Source organism: Ochlerotatus camptorhynchus, unplaced genomic scaffold (assembly GCF_037179485.1).
Source record: "Ochlerotatus camptorhynchus isolate MF236.1 unplaced genomic scaffold, CSIRO-AGI_Acam_v1.1 ptg000083l, whole genome shotgun sequence".
Taxonomy (NCBI): Eukaryota; Metazoa; Arthropoda; class Insecta; order Diptera; family Culicidae; genus Ochlerotatus; species Ochlerotatus camptorhynchus.
Window position 1 is genome coordinate 119,031 of NW_027040573.1, and position 19,673 is coordinate 138,703.

At 37.5% G+C, this 19,673-nt stretch overlaps 1 protein-coding gene across 5 annotated transcripts in view; it reads left to right on the forward strand.

Annotated features, from left to right (window-relative positions):
- Positions 1-708: 708 nt before the first annotated feature.
- Positions 709-19,673, forward strand: part of bru3 (bruno 3) — a 556,696-nt gene continuing 537,731 nt past the window's right edge. For all 5 annotated transcript variants that reach the window (XR_010517464.1, XM_065218091.1, XM_065218093.1 and 2 more), the window contains exons 1-2: positions 709-1,047; positions 1,364-2,217. Coding sequence is in view for 4 of the 5 variants with exons in the window: in XM_065218091.1 (XP_065074163.1) it covers positions 2,161-2,217 (57 nt within the window). In the remaining variant the exon portion in view is untranslated. The remainder of the gene's footprint in view (positions 1,048-1,363; positions 2,218-19,673) is intronic.

A 19,673-nucleotide genomic window follows, 5' to 3' on the forward strand; every position in this document is an offset into this window, starting at 1 on the left:
AGAATCAACAGTCTGTTGTTTCGAGTGAGGACTAGCGGGGGTGAGCGTGTACGAGCGACGGCAGGCTCGAGGGGTGATGGACATGCGCAGAGACGGACTCGCGGAAGGTTCCACTAGTGGGGGTGGAAAGGTTTCAGGTTGTTTTCGTTTTTTTTTCTCGATCTACCGGTGTCGGTACAACATAGTATTACTTTGTTGGCGCCACTTGGGCTGTGTGAGTGCATTGCTTGGAGGGGAACTGCTCGAAATTGCCGTCGTAGCTGCTCGAATAATGCAACTCGTTCACAGTTAATGCTCTCGTAGATAAGGGTCGATTGACTGTCCCCCTCGTCGCCGTACGTAGTCCTTTCAGTGCAACGTGTTTCAAGTGCTGCCATGCTCTAGCACGAGCTGATTGCTTTCCTTGCTTCGTGTTATCCTCTCGCCATGTGTATTTGTGATGGACCATCGCGGTGTGTGGGCGCATACTGTCGCATCGACACGTACACGGCTTGCGTGAGGGGACTTTTGGTGTGCTGTACTGACACGAGCATCGGCTTTTCCTAGCATGTTGTACGACTCGAAAGGAACTAGGAAAAAGAGAAGAAACGGACCGATTTCCGAAGTCGTTCGGAAGCGCCCGTTTTTCCCGGTGTGTTACTACATACTTACAAAACAACCGACGTGCGGTCCGTGCTTTAGTCTACAATTGAGTTTTGTATAGTTAAGTCGTGATCATATACACTTGTTGTTTGTTGTTATATTTAATTATCTGTCTATAAGCTGTGTCTGTGTTTTTCGGAAACCGTCACAAGAAGTGGAAGATCGCGATTTTTCAGAGGAATCTAGGTTGACACCTGATTCTTCTCGAGGGGGAGTTCAGAGAGAGTGAAAATTCTTTCCAGCCTCCTTCCGGCCCAGACAGCAACGGCAGAGTCAAAGCGTTTTTGAACTACAAGTGCAAGAGATTCGTACGCTCGGCTAGAACGTGTGTTTCAAAGCGAGTCGCGCGATCCGGCGTTCTGACAGATCGTTGCGATCCTATCAATTTGGTGATTTAAAAAAAAAGTAAATCCATCCTTCGCAGGCAGGCGGTCAGCTGTTGTACAATATGGACGATTGAGAACACGTTGATTTCCAAATTCGGCAGATGTTTGTTAAAATCAACGTTAAATCTTGAAAGTTTAGCAATTGTTCGGAACTGTCTCCTGATTGCCAGACAATCCAAAACATTGCAAATCCAGATAAACATCAACATATTGTAGAACATTGACCACGAACATTTCCGCTAACGATCAGTACGTAAACAAGTTTGATTCCCTCTCGGTCTATCCAAAGCACCAAAAGTAGGTCATTAAAATTTTAACCCTTTCGTCATCCGCAGAATTCGCAAAGCAGCAAAAACAATCCCGAAAAAAAGTGATTTTAAAAACAATTAAATTGTGCTGAGAAAAAGTGATCCGGCAGTGGGAAGTTTGTCTTTGATGAAATATCGAGCAGGCGAAAAAAAAAATCTAAAAACTTGAAGAGTGCATCGCGAGTGAAGTGAGTTTGAGCAGCGGCAAAAAAATCTATAAATCGTAAAAAGGCAAAGAAGCGAAAGGAAGTAAAAACTGTTTCTCGTCTAGTTGAGCTTAAGAAGCATCAGCGGCAGCAGTAGAAGAAAGTATCCCGTTGAAAGCGAGGAAATTTATCGCTCGTTAAAGTAGTGGGTGTTGCAACGGGCGGAAAATCTGCTTCCCAGTCAAACCGCGGCATACCGAGAAGAAGAAGAATCTCATATAAATCATAAATACATACCGCAAGGAGAAGACCAACCAACCCAAAACCCAAAACCTAAAAAAAAAAAGTTTTGTGGAAGTGTGGCGTAGTAGGGAGCCATAGCGAAAGAGAGCGAGAGCAGATCGGCGGAGAAAACGCATTCTCTTGTGTGAGTTTAATCAATTTAATAACATTCACCCCAACCACCCTCTCGAAAAACCACACTGAAAGAAGTCAGAAAAACATACACAGTTTAGTGAAAAAATAAAACTCTCGCAGTTCGAATCGTTCCTGGACGAAGACGGCGACGACGACGACGACGAATAGCAGCAAAACTAGCAAATAAAAGCATCCAAAAGAGAAGCCAAAGTTATTCCAATATTAATTTCGGTTCCTGCAAGTGAATTCAATACATTCCATATGGTTCACATGATAGAAATCGTTCGTCAAGGGAAAGTTGACTTTCCTCAAGTGATTGTAAGTTGATTTTTTCTTACGCTTACCCTTCATCTCAAGCTGACTTGATAAGACCTTTCTGTTCAACAAAATCCCATCGTACCCTTCTTGCCCCCCCACCGGGCTCCATCTTTTCTATCAGTTCGCTTATTTATTTTCCCTTGCATTTTTCTCCGAGCCTCCTTCGGCCCACTCCGGCGAAGCCTTATTCCCACCGTGGACCCCCGGCATGAAATAAGGACGAACATTTCTTTTCCCAGGAATTTCCTAACCCCTTTCCATCTCTCAGTCATATCTTCTGCGCTTTATAACACGAGCCGTATAAATTTCAATGATCGATCACAAGACCCTCCGGAGAAGGCCAGCAGCAGCCCGGAGCCGTCTGCAGGCCGCCACCGCGTTCCATACTCGTCTGGAGATGTGTTGTCTCTTAGCTTCCAAGACGTCGTCGTCGACCAAGAGAATAGGAAAAAAATAAATAAATATCTAACCCCTCGTGCTGCCGCGATGACGACGGGGACGGATGGTTGTTCGCGTGTATGTACCGAGCGAATGTGTAGCGAACGGCCACCCCCATAAAGCATTTCATTCATCCGTTTAAATTTTTATCGATTTTCATATTATTTTCTATATAAACATCTCGGCGATCCTGGCTGATGCTGCTCTCGAAGCGCGAAGCACGGGGCTGTTGGGGTTGGTTTTTTCGGTGTGTCCCATGTAAACAACCCCAGCCATCGCAAGCAAGCAGGCAGCAATCTTGGGCTGTGTGTCGCTGTGTGAAGGGGTTCTCCGGGGAAAGTGAAGTGGAACGCAACGGGTTAGTGGCTGAGCGGCGAGGGTTTATGTTTTTTTTTGCCCCGGATCGGAGGACAGTAAACGGTTCGAAAAACGGTTTATTGTGGGAAAATTTTAGCCTGAGTGCTTTATGCGAGTGATTTCGGATGGGTTTTGGTGAAATGTGTGTGGCCGAAAGTGTGGATGGAAAGCGAGTTTTCGGTACTTGAACATGATCGTCCTTAACGGTCAAGTACGGCTCGGATGGCCATTCAGTAGCTGTGCAGAGAAAAATTGTATGTAATTAAAATTTGGTGACACACAATGAACACGCGCTTTAAACTGGCAGAGAAAACCACTGAAATCCAAATTATGACATACTTTGCGGTCATGAACGCACGTTCGGTTGATGTTGTTGAATCGAATTAAAGCAAAATTATCGTTTGGATGCTTTTCAAGTAACATCAGCGGTCTTCAAGTACATTCTCATTCATATAAATATGATAAAAACCAAAGTAGGAAAGTCGATTTCACATTTGTTTGGTAATAAAATACCATTTTTCAAATATCACGTGAACATTTTGGTTCTATTTATAGGGCATTTCTCCTAACCACTTCATTCAATTTAAAACTCTGTTAGTACCGGCAACTGTTCCCTATAAACAAGAAACGTCATTAAATAGTAGAGGGAAGCTAAATTTTAAATTTTCTGTAAACAGTGCTCAAACGGTTCTGACCATCAAAATTTAGACTAATTTAGTTAAAAAGTAAGTGTACACAAACCATTTGTGTTTTTGAATGAATTTACTATGAGAAATGCAAACTTTTTATTCATATATTTTTATCAATTCACCATATTTGTTTATAATTTAATTATTTATTTATTTCGTCAAGCAATATAGACTGCAATCAATTCAATGCTGTGCATTATTCCTTTTATGTTTTAGTCGATTTTTTATTTGTTCTTTTGATATAGTGACACTAATCACTACACAGTGTAGATTCTACTGTCACATCATTCGATTGATGCATGGCCTCATCAATTTTGCGAATTTCGTTCTGTGTAATTTTTCTGCGAATAATTTCCGAGTTCTAAGATGCCGACAGGGTGTGCAAAAGTTTAATTGTGAGAGTAGTTCTGATGATTCTATGCGATGTGAAATAATGTCCTTGATGAAAAAAGCATTGAAAATTCGTGGTGTTCATTGAGTGTTTGTAAGTTGATGAGCATGCATCGTGCTTCATATGATGAAAGAGGAAATGCGGTCCAATTGAATTTTCGAAGGGCATGCAAAAGGAATTGTTTGTAATGCGTTCTATCCCGAGCAGGAGAAAATCACTTATTAATACCAAATTCAGGTATGAACATAGCAGAACTGGCAAACTAAATATGGTATTAGTGAGGCTGACATGAGAGGTGAAATATAAAAAATAATACCTCAAAAATATTCTACGAATAACGAGCTAATAAATAATTTAGTTATTACAATAACAAACGCATAACAGACGCTTTTTGAGATGCCATAATACCATAGTTTGTTATTTTAAAGGTCCTCTAATACCAATTCAATAACCCTTTTAGGTGTTATAGTCTAAAAACTGGAAGATCACATTTTGTTATTTTGGTGTTCATTTGTTTTTTTACAAAATATTTCGATAACTGAATAATATCAAAACATGGTTTTGTACCACAAGCTTATCGAAATCGGGTATCATACCACATTGAGATATTCATTTGTTATCAATTAGCTATCGGTTCCTACTTGGGATGCGTTTCTATAATGGAACTGTACGGATTTCATACAACATTTCAGAATAGGTCTTACGTATGTAAGGCATAAGAATTTAATAGTGTTAATGAAGCCCAACAACATATTTGCTTCCGTTATGATGGTTTTATTATGTTCCACAAAAGTAAGTTTAGAGTCTAGGATTACATCTAAGTTCATTACAATTTTCCATTTATCTACTTTTTATCGATGGGCCCAATCTTAAGATCCATCGAGATTTTTATCGATGGGCCCAATCTTAAGATCCATAGGCCAAGATAAGAGCCATTTCCCACAAACCAGATGCTTGTCCATGTCTTAAGATTACCAACCTACACATACAAAATTCTGAATTTTAACTATCGCGTAGTACAGAGATGAACCAGCCGATGACTCACGCTATGTTTGAAGGCACTTTTTTTGCACATGTACCTCAGTTTTTTTTCTTCACAGGAAGTTAGTATTGATCCTTACAATCAAATCTGTGAAGGTTCTAAAATAGGTCATCATGGGTTTTTTGAGAAAAAGTATTTTGAAGTATACTTAGCCGTTTATGAAGGCGTATATGGAGTGTTGACGATACAAAACTGTTACGGATCGAAACAAATGCAGCTGAACATGATTCAAAAGGGAATTAAAGTAGTCAAAAGTTGTATTGAAAAACATTGATTGATTTGCTCATGCCCTCGATCACATTTTACAAGGGAAGTGTAAAATTCTCTCTATTATACGTGTATTCTAAGACATGGAGTGGGAGTTGTGCCATCACCTGATGAGACAGCTTATTGAAGTTACATTCAAATGATGACGATGAAGTTCTTCAAACGTTCCTGATGTTCTTCGAACGTCTCTGAGTTTGGCTTTTTTTCCGGAAATTTTCAGATATTTCTTAGAGTTCACAGTACTTTCTTAATGTTATTTAATGTTCCCTGTGGCTCGCAGACCATCCTGAAGTTTGCAAAATTTTCCTCATGTTTAAAGAACTTTTTGCAGAGCATAATTGAAATTCATATAATGCTGCTATAGTTCACAGAACTCTCTTGAAATTTGTTGAACTTACCAGGAGAACATTGAACTCCCCTGAAGCTCACAAAACGTCCCTGAAGTTCACAGAATTTTCCTGAAGGGTATAGAACATCTCCTCTGAAGATAGAAGCACATCTTTCAAGTTTGAAGTATTTTTCTGAAGTTTGTAGAGCTTCCCTGAATTCAATGAACTTCTCTGAAAGTTCTTGAATTTCTATGCTTCTTTGAAGGAACTTATTTGAAGTTTGCAGAACTTTCCTAAAATTCATTAAAGTTCCTTATAGTTCGCAGAATTTACTAGAAAGTCACTGAACCTTCCTGAAAGTTTCCTTAGACCAAATATGGAAACTATAATGAAGCTCTAGCAATTCTGTAGTAATTCAAGGTGAGGGCTACCTAAACTCACTGGGCAAGAGTAGCTAATCTCATGTGAGTTTCATTCCTGTATTATCGACATTATCGGATAAACGATTTTCAAACAAATTCGTCATGATTGCCAGAATTTATTTTCGATCTCGCCGTTGAGTCAAACATTTTAAAAAATCAAAGCAAATTCTCCACCCCTCAGGATTTTTTGGTGATAAATGCCACTTTCGCCAACAACTGAGTACGGGACACACAACTTTCGGATACCTGCCATATCCTTTATTGAACTCCGGTAAAAAATCTTTCAACGATTGTCGCTACTAAAGTGACATGATTTTTTTTTACAGAGTCGCTTTTTCGAAGCACATCAAGCGAACTATCTATTTTCTTCATGAGGATTTTTAATTCTTCAAAATTTTCTACACGATACATCTATAAAAAACACTCGAAACAGGGCGAAAATCAATGCCTACTATGATTACGTGGATGTCACGGACTGTCCTGCTCGTTTAATTCTCTTCAACTCTTATTAGGGAAGAGAAATTAAATAACGTGTTTTGCTACCAACAAATATAAAATGATTTTGCGCAAAGTCTTCATAATCGATATGGAACTTAGTTACAAAGAGAATTTCTTTAATGGCATTTGGATTAATTCAATGCACTTTTGGACCTTATTTAACTGCATTTTTTTTTCAATTCATAGTCCATATACGTCTTCATAAACGGCTCTGTTAACTTCAAAACACGTTTTCTCAAAGAACCCAAGGTGAAATATATTTAAACCATCACAGATTTGATTATTATGATCAACACTAACATCCTGTGAAGAAATTCTGACGTGCATGAATGTTGCAAAAAAAGTGCTTTCAGACATAGCGTGTGGCTGAAAGTCTCTTTGATAAAGAAAGATAAGATAAAAAAGATAAGATAAGATAACTATCGCGTAAAATCTCCCCTCGTTTAATTTTGAGCTTCAGTTAGCATAAACCACGAAATCGTTTACAACATTGGTAATTTAAGCGATATTGCGCTTAAATTTACACGAAATGTCGTGTAAATTTATGCCAAACCTAGGGTTAATTTTGTGTGTGCATCTCGCAGAAATTTGCATTAATTTTTCAAATGGTGTATTTAACAATTATTAACTATTCATTAGACGTTTTGCTTAATAGCCGTCTTCTGTAAAGTTGTAGCAGAGAAGGTTTTTTTACAAAAATAACTCAAGATTTTTTTTCCCAGAGCAATATAGAAAAATGGACGAAAATTAGGATTTTCCATAGTAAATCCCATACAAACTTCTAATAGTTTGAGCACAGACAGTTTCCAACCAAACGATTTAAAATTATGGAAGGCTAAGCAGGACCCAATTTGAAAAATGGACCGAAAATTTAATATTTCTCATCAATCTATTGAATACATTAAAAAAATACTCTTCGATAAACAGTACCATGTAGACTTGAATTGTATGCTGAAAAGTAAAAACCCTGATCCTTCAATCAAAATCTAATAAAATCTAAGGTTTTAGCAAGACTGGAAAAAAGGTATTACTAATATAATAGACCAGTGTTCACTCGGCTGTCGACAAAAGCAGACCACTCTCGATGTGTGCCACGCGATCGTCTGTTTTCTCGGCAGCAACCATTGTGTGGTCCTCCTCATTGTTCTTCATCAGCAGTTCTTTCAGTCGATGCGTCGTCGACTTTGGAAAGCAACCGTTTCGTGATGAGTGTGTGAGTGCGTCTGCAATGGACGCGCTCTGACCCTCGTTGGCGTACAACAATTTGCCATACAATGAAACCACTGGAAGCGGCTGCAGTTCTGATGGAGGAGGCTCTTTGGATAGCGGAAGATAAAGTGTTTATTGTGTTGTACCTTTTGACTATAGTTTTAAGATGTATTGTATAGTGACCAAGAATCCTCGGCTCTGTAAAGTTAATTCGGTTGAGCCTTATCAAATAAATTAATAAACAAAAAAAAATAATATAATAGACCATATATTTAATTCAACATAAACGCAAAGAGATGAACCAGCCTCTGGCTGAAAGTCTCGCTAATAAAGATAGCCTAACCTAACCTAACATAAAAGCAGCATTTAAGAAAATAAGAAGCAAAGAGGTGTTTGTATCATTTTTTACTAAAGCAAATTGTACAGTCATAGGGAAAATGGCTCTTATGATGGACCATGGTTATAAGATTAGGCCCATCGCTAAAAATCTGCTATTTATCAATTTTATCAATATGAACGCGTCATTGGGACGGTACTAATGGATATTTTTGGTCACTATTGAGAATTTCGTCGATTGCTGAATTTATGATTGAGCCCAAATAAGGGAAATTTAGGCCGACATTACATCCATTTCACCCATCTTCCGAAAGCTTTAAAAAGGTGGTGTTGTAGCGTTGTAGGCTTAACGATTTTGTTACCTCGGTCCCTTATTTGAAAATCAAAAATTGCTGATATTGGAAATCAATTAGAATGAAAATGACTCCAGCTGATATTAAAGATAATATGGCACTAACTTATGCTGTTAAAAATGTGTTTTTTTTTTTTTTCGAACGGAATCTTACGGATCCTGTTGCATCAATATATAATGAATATATATTCCGTCGATCTTGTTTTCTGTACTGAGCACCAATATGCTACCGACGCCAGGAAGGCAGCTCCCACACCTGGACCCTACCTATTGACCCATTAGCTCATGAACCAGGAACCAACGGCTTTACTTCCCTTCCAAAGGAAGGCGTGATCAGATATTTTATGCATCAGAAATTCCCGGCGGCGCCAACTGGGATTGAGCCCAGGCCTTTTGGGTTGAACGTGTTGAGGTTGAAACGATAAACTTTTAAAATGTGAATAATACTCTTCGTCTATTCCAAACTCATGATATTGATAAAAAAAAAATCAAATTGACAATTTTCATGTGTGCATATTTTTAAACGCAGAGGCCGTAATTACAAAGCTCTTTTGGCTAAGGAACATACATTTTCGTGTATCGTCTCGATAGTGCGCGCATAAAATGGCTTAGCGTTATTTGCACCAGCGAAAGTGAACAGAAGTTGTAGGGTAGTACTAGCAGTCTTGGGAAAACAATCCCGATCGTATAGTGACCCATCTACAGTCTAAAACGTTCCTGGGAACAGTGATACATGCTCTTCGGATTGTGGTTCAAACATTGACAGAGAAACACCGCTACAGATCGATGACGATTGCCTCGCGAAAAGCTGTGTACGTGGGGGGAAAGTGAGTTTTAAAAATCAGGAATAGAACTCTAAATCCTAGGATAACTAGCATGTAACCATATATTTATTTATTTATTTATATCTCGATTAACTCAGTTACATTTTTGAAATAAACAGTACCATGTTTGATTATAGTTCTTACAACTCAATGATAAATCATAACTGCTGTTGTAAATAATGATTCGAACGTCAATTTGTGGAAACTCTTAGCTCATCCACACAAGCTAAAACCACCATTTGATTCAGAAAACTTTACTCTACCTGATAGGGGTGTTAATTTACGTGTGGTAACCTAAAAGTTTCAACAAATATACGTTCGACTGTTTTGTTTTACAGAAACAGATTAGTCTATTAAAAAAGTATTTATTATCTTTTCCAACAAGCACTCAAACTTAATATGAGAACGGTATGCGTGTCTCAAATTTGATAAAGAAGTCGATGAAAGTTTGTTTGCCCACAAAAGCTCCATTATCCAAGTCGCCCCGTAACACGGGTAGATAATTTTTTCATGGTACGTTACGGTAAGAGGTAAGATCTACCACCGATTCTAGTCCTGACTACTTCAAACTAGGGGAAAAGGATTTTTCAGTAATCAAAGGAACGCATCTTAGTCCTTGTTACTTTTTATGCCTTGTTGATGGTGACAATACTCGGTTTTGTCCACCGAGGATGATCTTGAAACAAAGATAAAATGGGCTAGTTAGTCTTTACCTATGTAATTCCTAATCTTCTATTCATTGTTCCCTAGTTTGCAGCGATTAAAACTAGGGTTCTGATGCATGGTCATAATCGGTGTCATTGCTTATTTTTTTTTTACTAAGGAATCCAATTTTGACTGACAAAGGGGCGCGCCTTTGGAGAGAGCTCTCACTCTTCGAAGGGAATAATTAGCGGAACCTTTCAATTAGAATTGATTCCTTGCGATGAATGCAAGAATGCCAATGACAGAATACTTCATCATTTCGCAATAGTGATGGAGTAATACGACATGTACTAAACTAAGGACGCGGGATATAGGGTTAACTACCCCATTTCCAGCCTATTATGCACGGCCCACACTTAGTCTTTCTTAAACTAGCGTAGTTTAGCACCAAACAGAATGTTTTTAATACAGATGGCTTCCAAATCTATTTACCTTTCCGTACGTACCGTAAGATTTAATAAAAAGAAACAAATTGTTGAGATATTGTTAAAAGTCTAACAATGCTTCTTGATACGAAACTTGGCCAATGGATTATAAACGCCTAACGCATTGAAACGCCAATGAATTTACTTCGGCCTATCGGATGAAGATAAAGATTGATGCGGTCGGAGCGCTTCATTTGTATTTGAGATTATTAGGTGCAAACATTCATATCACGCGTTCTTATTGATTTCGTTCGGTAGCATTTGAACTAAAGTATCGTACCAAACGCATAATTAATCGGTTAACTCGAAATCATGGATCTATTTGATGTTTTTTGTTTGATAGGCCCAAAATGTGCGCTTACGCCGAAGTAGTTCTACCCTACAACAATAGCTCAAATTACTGGTCGCGGTGGTGTTAGGTCCCGAACAGAGAAAAAAAAAAAAGAGTAATTTGTGAATCCCAGTTCTAGGCAAGTGTTCATCGTTTGTATTTTTTTCTTGGCATTTACTTTCAATATTTAAAATTGTGACGCTCCCAGAAAAGTCATTGCTAGCTTCATCGTTAAGCTTTTTCGTTGCTCATGTCTTTTATTACGGTTATCGTCGCTAAGCCTGTCACTCAATGTGTCGTGCACAAGTTTTATGCATTATAAGTTTATATCGAGTAGATTTAATCCTGGTATACAAATCGCGTTCAAACTTTTTCAATCATATCATTCACACTTTAAGATGGAATCCAGCTGCCATTTAGCAATCTTGACTCCAGAGAGCATTTTAGTCTACCAAGATCAGGTTGCTGCTTCTCACTAAATAATCGAAATCTAAGACTATTTTAAATTTATAGATAATCTAAATATACTTTATTGAACTAATGCGGATGATGATGATGATGATGATGATTATAGTCCCACCTCTTACACACACAAAGGTTTGAGCTGGACGATTTATCTCTGAAACAATTAAGTATGACATCTTAACCAGATTTGCAAACAAAACGAGCTGGTTACAGTTACAGATATAAATTTCCGCAGCGATATAACTGTGAAAAAGCTAACCCAAGCAAAGCCTGAGATCAAATTGAAATCTAAATCTGATGTTACAAGGTTGCAAATACTCATTTCAGGTAAAACAATTTTTTTTAATATGAAATAATTAGATGCTGTGATCATACTTTTAATTGGTAAGATACAAGAAGCGGTTGACATTTTTTTGTTGTTGTGGGGAGTTGAACCATTGCGTCCATTATTTGAACTTTGACATATGTTTGACATATTAAACCTGTTTATTTCACTTCATGAGAGTCACAATCAGCGATTTTTCACACACTCACTCACTCACTCACTCACTCACTCACTCACTCACTCACTCACTCACTCACTCACTCACTCACTCACTCACTCACTCAGCGATCAGCAAATCGCTGATTGTGACTCATCTTTTGGTTTTATTATTCCGAAAAACATTATTTTAGCTTAAATGAGTATTTGCAAGCTTGTTTTACATGCATGAATGTTTAAATCACCAGTAAAAATCTGATTTGTTTTACAGTAACTGTGAATCTTTTTGGTAATCCTTTAAAGAAATTATTTTGTTTTTTAAATAATTTTCGTGTAAAATCTTGTTTGCTAGTCTTTATGGCACAAAGCTGGTCTTAAAAATTTGCCAAAATCAACTTTTTGGGTATGATTAGAGTTCAACCTTTTTCGAAATGAGATGGAAGCAAATTAATACAGAATTCTAAGAAAAAAAAAACTGAGTTTCTTCGATTTTTGATATCGTTTTCCAATATTTTCAGCCCGAGGCAGCTTTCCTTAAATCACATATATACTTTTCAGCTTCTAAGGATGCAAAAAAAAAACTGAACACGTAAGGGTTTGTTTAAGCTTTTGATAGCATTTGATAGCAAATGTTGCAAATATTGTACACAAAACCCGTTTTACAATTCGACAGTGAGCATGCATAAGGGCCTATACGCGATGATCGATTCTCTTCGTTGATTTTCTCTTTTGTTAATAACTCGCTAGATTTAACGTTTCTCGGTGCGTTTGCTGTTGCTTTTGATAGCCAATACAACCTGTTACTACTCCGCATTGAACAAATTCTAGAAAATTGTTTCGCTTAGCTGTAGCAATGCAAAGAGAAAATCGATGAAGAGAATCGATCATCGCGTATTCGCCCTTATGCATGCTCACTGTCGAATTGTTGTCTTTCTAAGCAACACGGCTTGTCATAATGAAGTTGAAAATACTTTTCAATGACTTACGTATAGAATCAATAATACTTTTATTTACATCATTCAATACATTTATACTACCTAAAAAGCGCAAGAAGCGGAGCTTATAAAACTAAATACTGGTCTATAAACATGTTTTGGAAACATCATAAAAACCAGCGGCAAAAAATAAAAAAAATGAGCATGGGATTCGAACACAGGTTCTTGGCGTGAAAGACTTATTACTTCCTAACTAGACCAACTCCGCTTGATAAAAGTTTAATAATAAGTATCTATCATGTTCTTGCCAATGGCATGAACATTATATTCTTGTGCAACACGCCTGCTTCGATTCGTCATAAAGATGTTTTGTAATTGCCAGAGTGTTATTTAAATGTATTTTCAACTACTTATGACACATCCTGCACCTTTTCAGTTGCATTAATTTATGAGATGTCATAAAAGAGTGTTTTCAACTTTCTTTATAACAAACCTCCGAAAACCTCATAAGAAACTATCAATTACTGCGTGAAGTGACAGTCCGGCTCAATGGCACCGTCAATGTTTACGTGCAGAATCTCTTCAAGAGCTTTATAAATTCAACTAAGATTAATTTTACATACGATAAGTTTTATAGTGATATTTAAACAGTAAGATGCACGTTTAAATAACATTTAAAGTTAAAAGCAAAAGAAAACTATTTTGGAAAATGTTGAATTCTAGGAAGTATAAACAAAACATCTTTAAACCTCATATAAAACATGGGATGTTTTATGCATCACTTATAATACATTAATACAACAAGTCGTTCTAATTCTTTTTCAGAAAGATGTTTTGTGCGTTACTTGGGTTAAGTGCTATATTTACAATTTTGTCTTTGTTTATATTTTTTATAATATGTCTTGATAACAAGTTAAAAAAAATTACTTCTAGCTGACGTTGTGCGAGGAATTAAAATATTGCTTTAATTTGGTTTTTGGCATTGTAAAGTCAATGTTATCGCAGTGCTTATTATATGTGTTCTTCATTTGGTTCAAGGGTCCAAATTTAGCATAATTCGTTTAATGACGATTTGTAGCAAATATATATCTATTTCGTAAATGCCTAAATGGTGTATATAAATTTAAGGATGACAATAGTTCTATTGAATCAGTGCGATGTGATACGATATCGTTTACGAATGAAATCATAGCAAATTCCCGACGCTCTTTTAATGTTTGGATATTTATGAGCATACACCGAGCTGTGTAAGATGGCAGAGGAAATACAGGCCAACCTAACTTGCGGAGTGCAAACAATAGGAACTGAATTTGAACGGACTCTATTCTTTCTTCGTGTGTGATTGAAAAAGGACACCAAACTATGCTGCAATATTCTAATATCGCCTTTACATAAGCAATGTACAATGTTTTTATCGTATACGGACCGTGAAAGTTATAACAGAAACGTTTTATGAAACCAAGCATGTTAATAATTTTGTTATAATGATTTGTGAAAGTAAGTTTTGACTCCATAATAACACCTAGATCCTTGACTCTATCACACTTTTCTACGATCTGGTTTCCTAAAGTGATTGTTATAGCGGGTAGGATTCGTTTTCTACTAATGGTAATTGAGTTAGATTTTTTTATATTTAACTGTAGTAGGCTTTTTTGACACTAATCTGTATTTTCTCTTTGAATGTGATGATGTCTTTGGCATCTTTTATTTAAAAAAAAAGTTTAATGTCGTCAGCATAGACTAAAACTTTCAATTTCTTAATAATGAAAAATATGTCAGTGACGAAGAGAATAAATAAAAGTGGTCCTAAATGGGAGCCTTAAGGAACTCCTAAAGTGACATCAACGGGATTTGATGTCTTTCCTTTGTATTTTACTATTTGTTGGCGGTCAGTTAAATATGATTCAAGCCACTTGAGAAGTGTGTAATGAATTCCCATTTTTTGAAGTTTAAAAAGAAGCATGCGTATGTCAGTTCGATCAAACGCTTTGCTGAAATCTGTATACAATAACTCTACATGGTTTCCGTTATCCATTGCATTCAAGGAATAATTAATTAATTCGAGCAAATTCGTAGTTGTTGAACGGCCTTTAAAGAAAACATGTTGCATAGTAGTTATTCTGTTTTTAATTTGAAGAAAGAGTTTTTCACTTACAATCGCCTCGAAAAGTTTCGGAATGCAAGAGATAATAACTATACCACGATAATTACGTATGTCAGATTTTTCCATATTTTAGGGAAGTTTCCGGATTCCAGTGACATATTGAAAATTTAAAATAATGAAGCAGTAAGTTCAGTTGCTAAGGTTTTTCATAAAAACTGGTGGAACAGCGTTAGGACCAGGACCTTTAGATGCATCTAAATTGTTTAAACCCTTTAAGATATCATGAACCTTGATTTGACTTACGCTGATGTCACTTGAAAATTCTGGATAAGATTCATTCATTGCTTACAGTTTGCTCGTTTGCGTGAAATGAAACACAAGTTTACTTGAATGAATATTAACCATCACAATTAAAATTCAGAATTTTTTGCTGTGTACAACAAACAGATTGATTAATTGAAGAAACCTTACCAAATGCTGATGCTAATCAGATCAACTGTAAAACATTTCGCTGTTTTCCCCATCGTTGCACTCACCAAAACTGCATAGGCGCACAACTCACCGAGAAAAGAGTAAAGCGGAAAGTCACCTTCACTGTCTGCTACTCATTCCACTCACTGGCTGCAGTCTATCACTGCTGCTCGGAAGGGCCAAGGCTCGAAAGATGCATTGAAGTCGTTTCCTGTGCTAGGCTCTCTTCCACTCGCTTCGAAGGAAAATCTTTTTCTTCCTTTTCCCCATTTTCTTTCCTTCGACCGTTTTCTTGGCGCACTCGTATAGAGCTACTCACACTCTCCTCGCTGCCAATGGTGGGCCGGTTCCCAAGTTTCTCTCACCACACTCTCCATTTGCGTTGGGGCTGGAGCTTGACTTTGGCTTTGGCTCTGCCAATTTTCATCTCTCGTTCACATGAAAACCGGCCGACCAACGCCACACCGCCGGCCGTCGCCGTCAGTCGGTAGTCGTGGGTTTGGTTTCGGCTCTTTGGGCTGCAAATCGGGTTGGGCTTGCTTGGCAGCCCAGCTGTCATATTCTGTGCTGTGCAATGGGGCAACGTGGAAAGCAGAATTCAATTTTGGCGAAAATGAGGCGTTGGCGTTCGGTGAGCGCTGGCTGGAACAACCTGTTTTCCGAGGATGGGCAAAGACAACCGAAACGGGAAATGGAGTGACACCAAAAATAGTTTTCATACACCATAATCCAACAAGCGACAACGGCAAGCACCCAGCCGAGATTCTCGGCCCTCGGCATGAGGGCCGGAGAGCGAACAGCACAAAACTATATTTTTTGCTTGCCGGCTGGCAGCTCGGAGTGCATGTCCGAAGGAAAAGTGGGTGGATCCTTTTCCGATGGGGTTGAGAGTGTTTCATATTTTTTTTTTTTTTTCATTCTCGTTTTATAACCCCTTTTTGCCTGATGCGCTCTCGGTATGGCGTCACCAAAACGGTTGAATGTGAATCAATGTGTCAATTTGTTGGGTGCTGCTCTAAAATGGCGATAACAATCTTCTGAAATACTAGACGAACTCGCTAGTAGATGTATTGTTTTCCTTTGCTGCCGGAGAAGGATGGGAATTACGTCACTCTGGGAACAGCTGATTCATTCCAATGCTCGATGGCACATTTACGCAATACCTCGAGTGGAAGGATTGAATGGTGAATAGAAATGCTTTAGGAAGGCGAGTGCGATCGATACTGGAGGGACTTATATTCCCAGAGCTGCTGTGTAGTGGATACGGGTGCTTGAGGGTAATAATTCGATATGTTTGGGATGTAGTTAAAGTTAGATCACTCTAGCCATGCAGGGAGGGTGAATATATGAAGTGCTTTAGTTTTGCTCTGTTGGAGTTGGGATGCAGCTCGGTTTCTAATGAACATGGGTAATTATAACTGAAAACGAGAGTTTTCTAAAATACGCGTAAGCATAATATTTTTAGCAAAATAAAGTAAAATTTGATATCGTTTGAATTAAATTTAATGATTTTAGAAATCTAAACTACCTGGTGTCAATGTCACCGATTTGAGCCAAAATCGGCCATAACGCTTATTTTGCATTCTGAACAAACCCCTTTTTTGATTTTGCTTTAAAGTGCTAAAACCTATACTAATATTTAGTCATAAATATAAGTCTGCAACTGTTTCCTGTCCGTAGTTTCAAAAGCGTAGAAGAAGAAAATGACAGTTACGTTCATGAGCGGAAAGTGTGTTTTCAAAAAATGAAAATAGAGGTTCAACGTTTATTTTTCTTTATAACTATAATAAAAAAGGATCTAAAAAATAAATTAATTACTCAAATAAGGGTATTCTTTTAAGTTGCAGCCGTCATCCGCTACTGAAATTTGTTATACCTGCTAATCTATCTGATTTCATCGTACTTCTAAAGCACAACGTTTTGGCTGTATCGCTTTAGGAACGTATTTTTCTTTTTTAGGACCACAATTAAATTGCGGACAGAAGTAAATAAATGAGCTAGTTATGATTTTATATAGTAAGAATCCTGCCCAAAACATGTGAAAAATAACATGAAAATATGATTGTGCAATCGGCGTGATGGAATTCAAGAAAAATAATAAATATTAAATAGCATTGATTTTCCACCACTCGTCTGGTGACATCTCAAAAACTATTTGTCCAAATCGCATGCCCTTGGAAACACATCATTTAGAAGAGTTTTCCAAAATGTGGTGAAAATTTTAGCCCAAAATATTAAGAAATAAAAAATCCCGCCCATGGTGAAAATATGCCATTTTTTGACAATTTGGATACCTGTTGGTAATCAGCCTGTTTACTGTATTTACTATAACAAAAAAAAAAAACAGGAGTACACCAGAATTCACATTAAAAACGTTCAAATTGACGTTCTAAGACCACGATTAGCTTATTTTGTTGTGGAGAAATCACTTATTCTTCTTCTTTCCTTTATTTAACGTCGGACTCTGTTCCGCAATCTAGTGCCAATCACCGACGGACATCGATCGCCATCCATTGACGGCAATCGAATGTGCAGGAAGGCAGCTTCCACACCTGCGTAGGATATCGCACCCATTCAAACACACATGGGCCGGGACCAACGGCTTTACTTCCCTTCCGAAGAAAAACGTGACCAGAGATTTTTATGCCTCAGAAAAATCCCACCGACCTCGGCTGGGATTGAACCCAGACCCATTGGGGTGAGAAAGCAGTCGCTTACCACTACACCACCAGCACCGGCAGAAATCTCTTCTGAAAGTTGACATTTTAAAAATTTCGAAAATCCAGGGTTGTAGCCCAGAAGTATCTGGACACTTTAAAGCAAAATCAAAAAAGGAATTAGTTTAAAATGCCAAAATAAGAGTTTTGGCCGAATTTGGCTCAAATCGGTGACATCGACCAAAACTTTTTGATATTCTGTACCCACTTGAGCTGGAATAACTTATATGTTAATTTCTAATGTTTCAAGCTTTTAAATAGTGGCAGATGGTGTTCAATTCTGGTTTGGTTTCATATAATAAAATGCATGATGTGTTGATTAGTGTACCGATTTCGTCTGATTTCACTAATTTTATATGTCGATTAAGTCTGATTCCATGGATGAAACCGATTAATAAGCGTATTTCATCTAGTGCCATAGAAAACCTACTATAAGTGTGAAATTTTATTAATATTAAATTTGGTTGTTACTAGTAGACTGATTTCGTATGGTTTCACATTTTTCAAAAATGGGACTCAACCTCCATAGCCTTACCCTGCATCGGATTGTTCCACTCATGTTCCTTGATTTATTTCTCTTAGATAACATGGTGTACATCCATGGCCAATCTAGTATCACGATGATCGGCACTGGCATCACTGCACCTGTTTGCTGCTGTCACCCAATTGATTTACACTGCAATTAATCATGTTACCATGCTTCTGCGTTAATTTTCCTTCAGATGTGAACAGGCATGGAAAATCATTTGCATTCATTTCGTGCATTCATTTACATTCATTTGGCTCTAACTTTTTTCTTCACAGCATTCCGCAAAATGATGTATGTAGCATTTATAGGTTTTATTATTAGCTACAACTTTTGTTAACAAGTCAAATCCGTATCTCTTATGCATGACGAACCAAAGTGAACAGAAGCCACTACTGTTTTTCAGTGAATGTATTTTACATTCACTGAAAAACAGTAACAAGTTCTGCCCACTCTAGTTCGTGATGCATAAGAGATACTTGATACTTGACTTGTTAACAAAAGTTGTAGCTAATAACAAAACCTTTAAAAGCTCTATACATTATTTTGCGGAATGCTGATGATGAAAAAAGTTTGAGGCAAATGAATGTGAATGAATGTATGAAATGAATGCAAATGATTTTCCATGCCTGGATGTGAATGCTGTTTTTAATGGTGACATCGATCGGAAATTACGCATACACTTAGTTCCGTTAATTGTTAACCGAAGGCAGTGAATTCGAAACGTGTATGGTACCTCTATAGAAGCAGTTAGATTAATATCCGGAGTCCCTACTTTGTTTTAATATTCTGCGACAAAAATGCTTGCCAAGCTCCAGCCCTGGATGAAAATCTAGTTGTATAAATAAGGGTTCCAAAAATTCTTCAGGGCTTGGTATTATATTTTGAAGTCTGTGGAAGGGAAATCACATACCGTGTTGATGATGATGGTTCCACCTCTTACCCCTACCTGTGTGGCATCAATATACATAGCATGTTGAGAGATTGATTTTTAAGTTGTCGTACACTTTTTTGACCTGAATATGCATCTACTAGGGTATTGGTAATCTTATCTACTATTAGTGAACATTGCTACTTAAAAATACAAAACAATTTCGTATATTTTCTTTTAAGTCTAACGATGGATCAACAATGGTTTATGT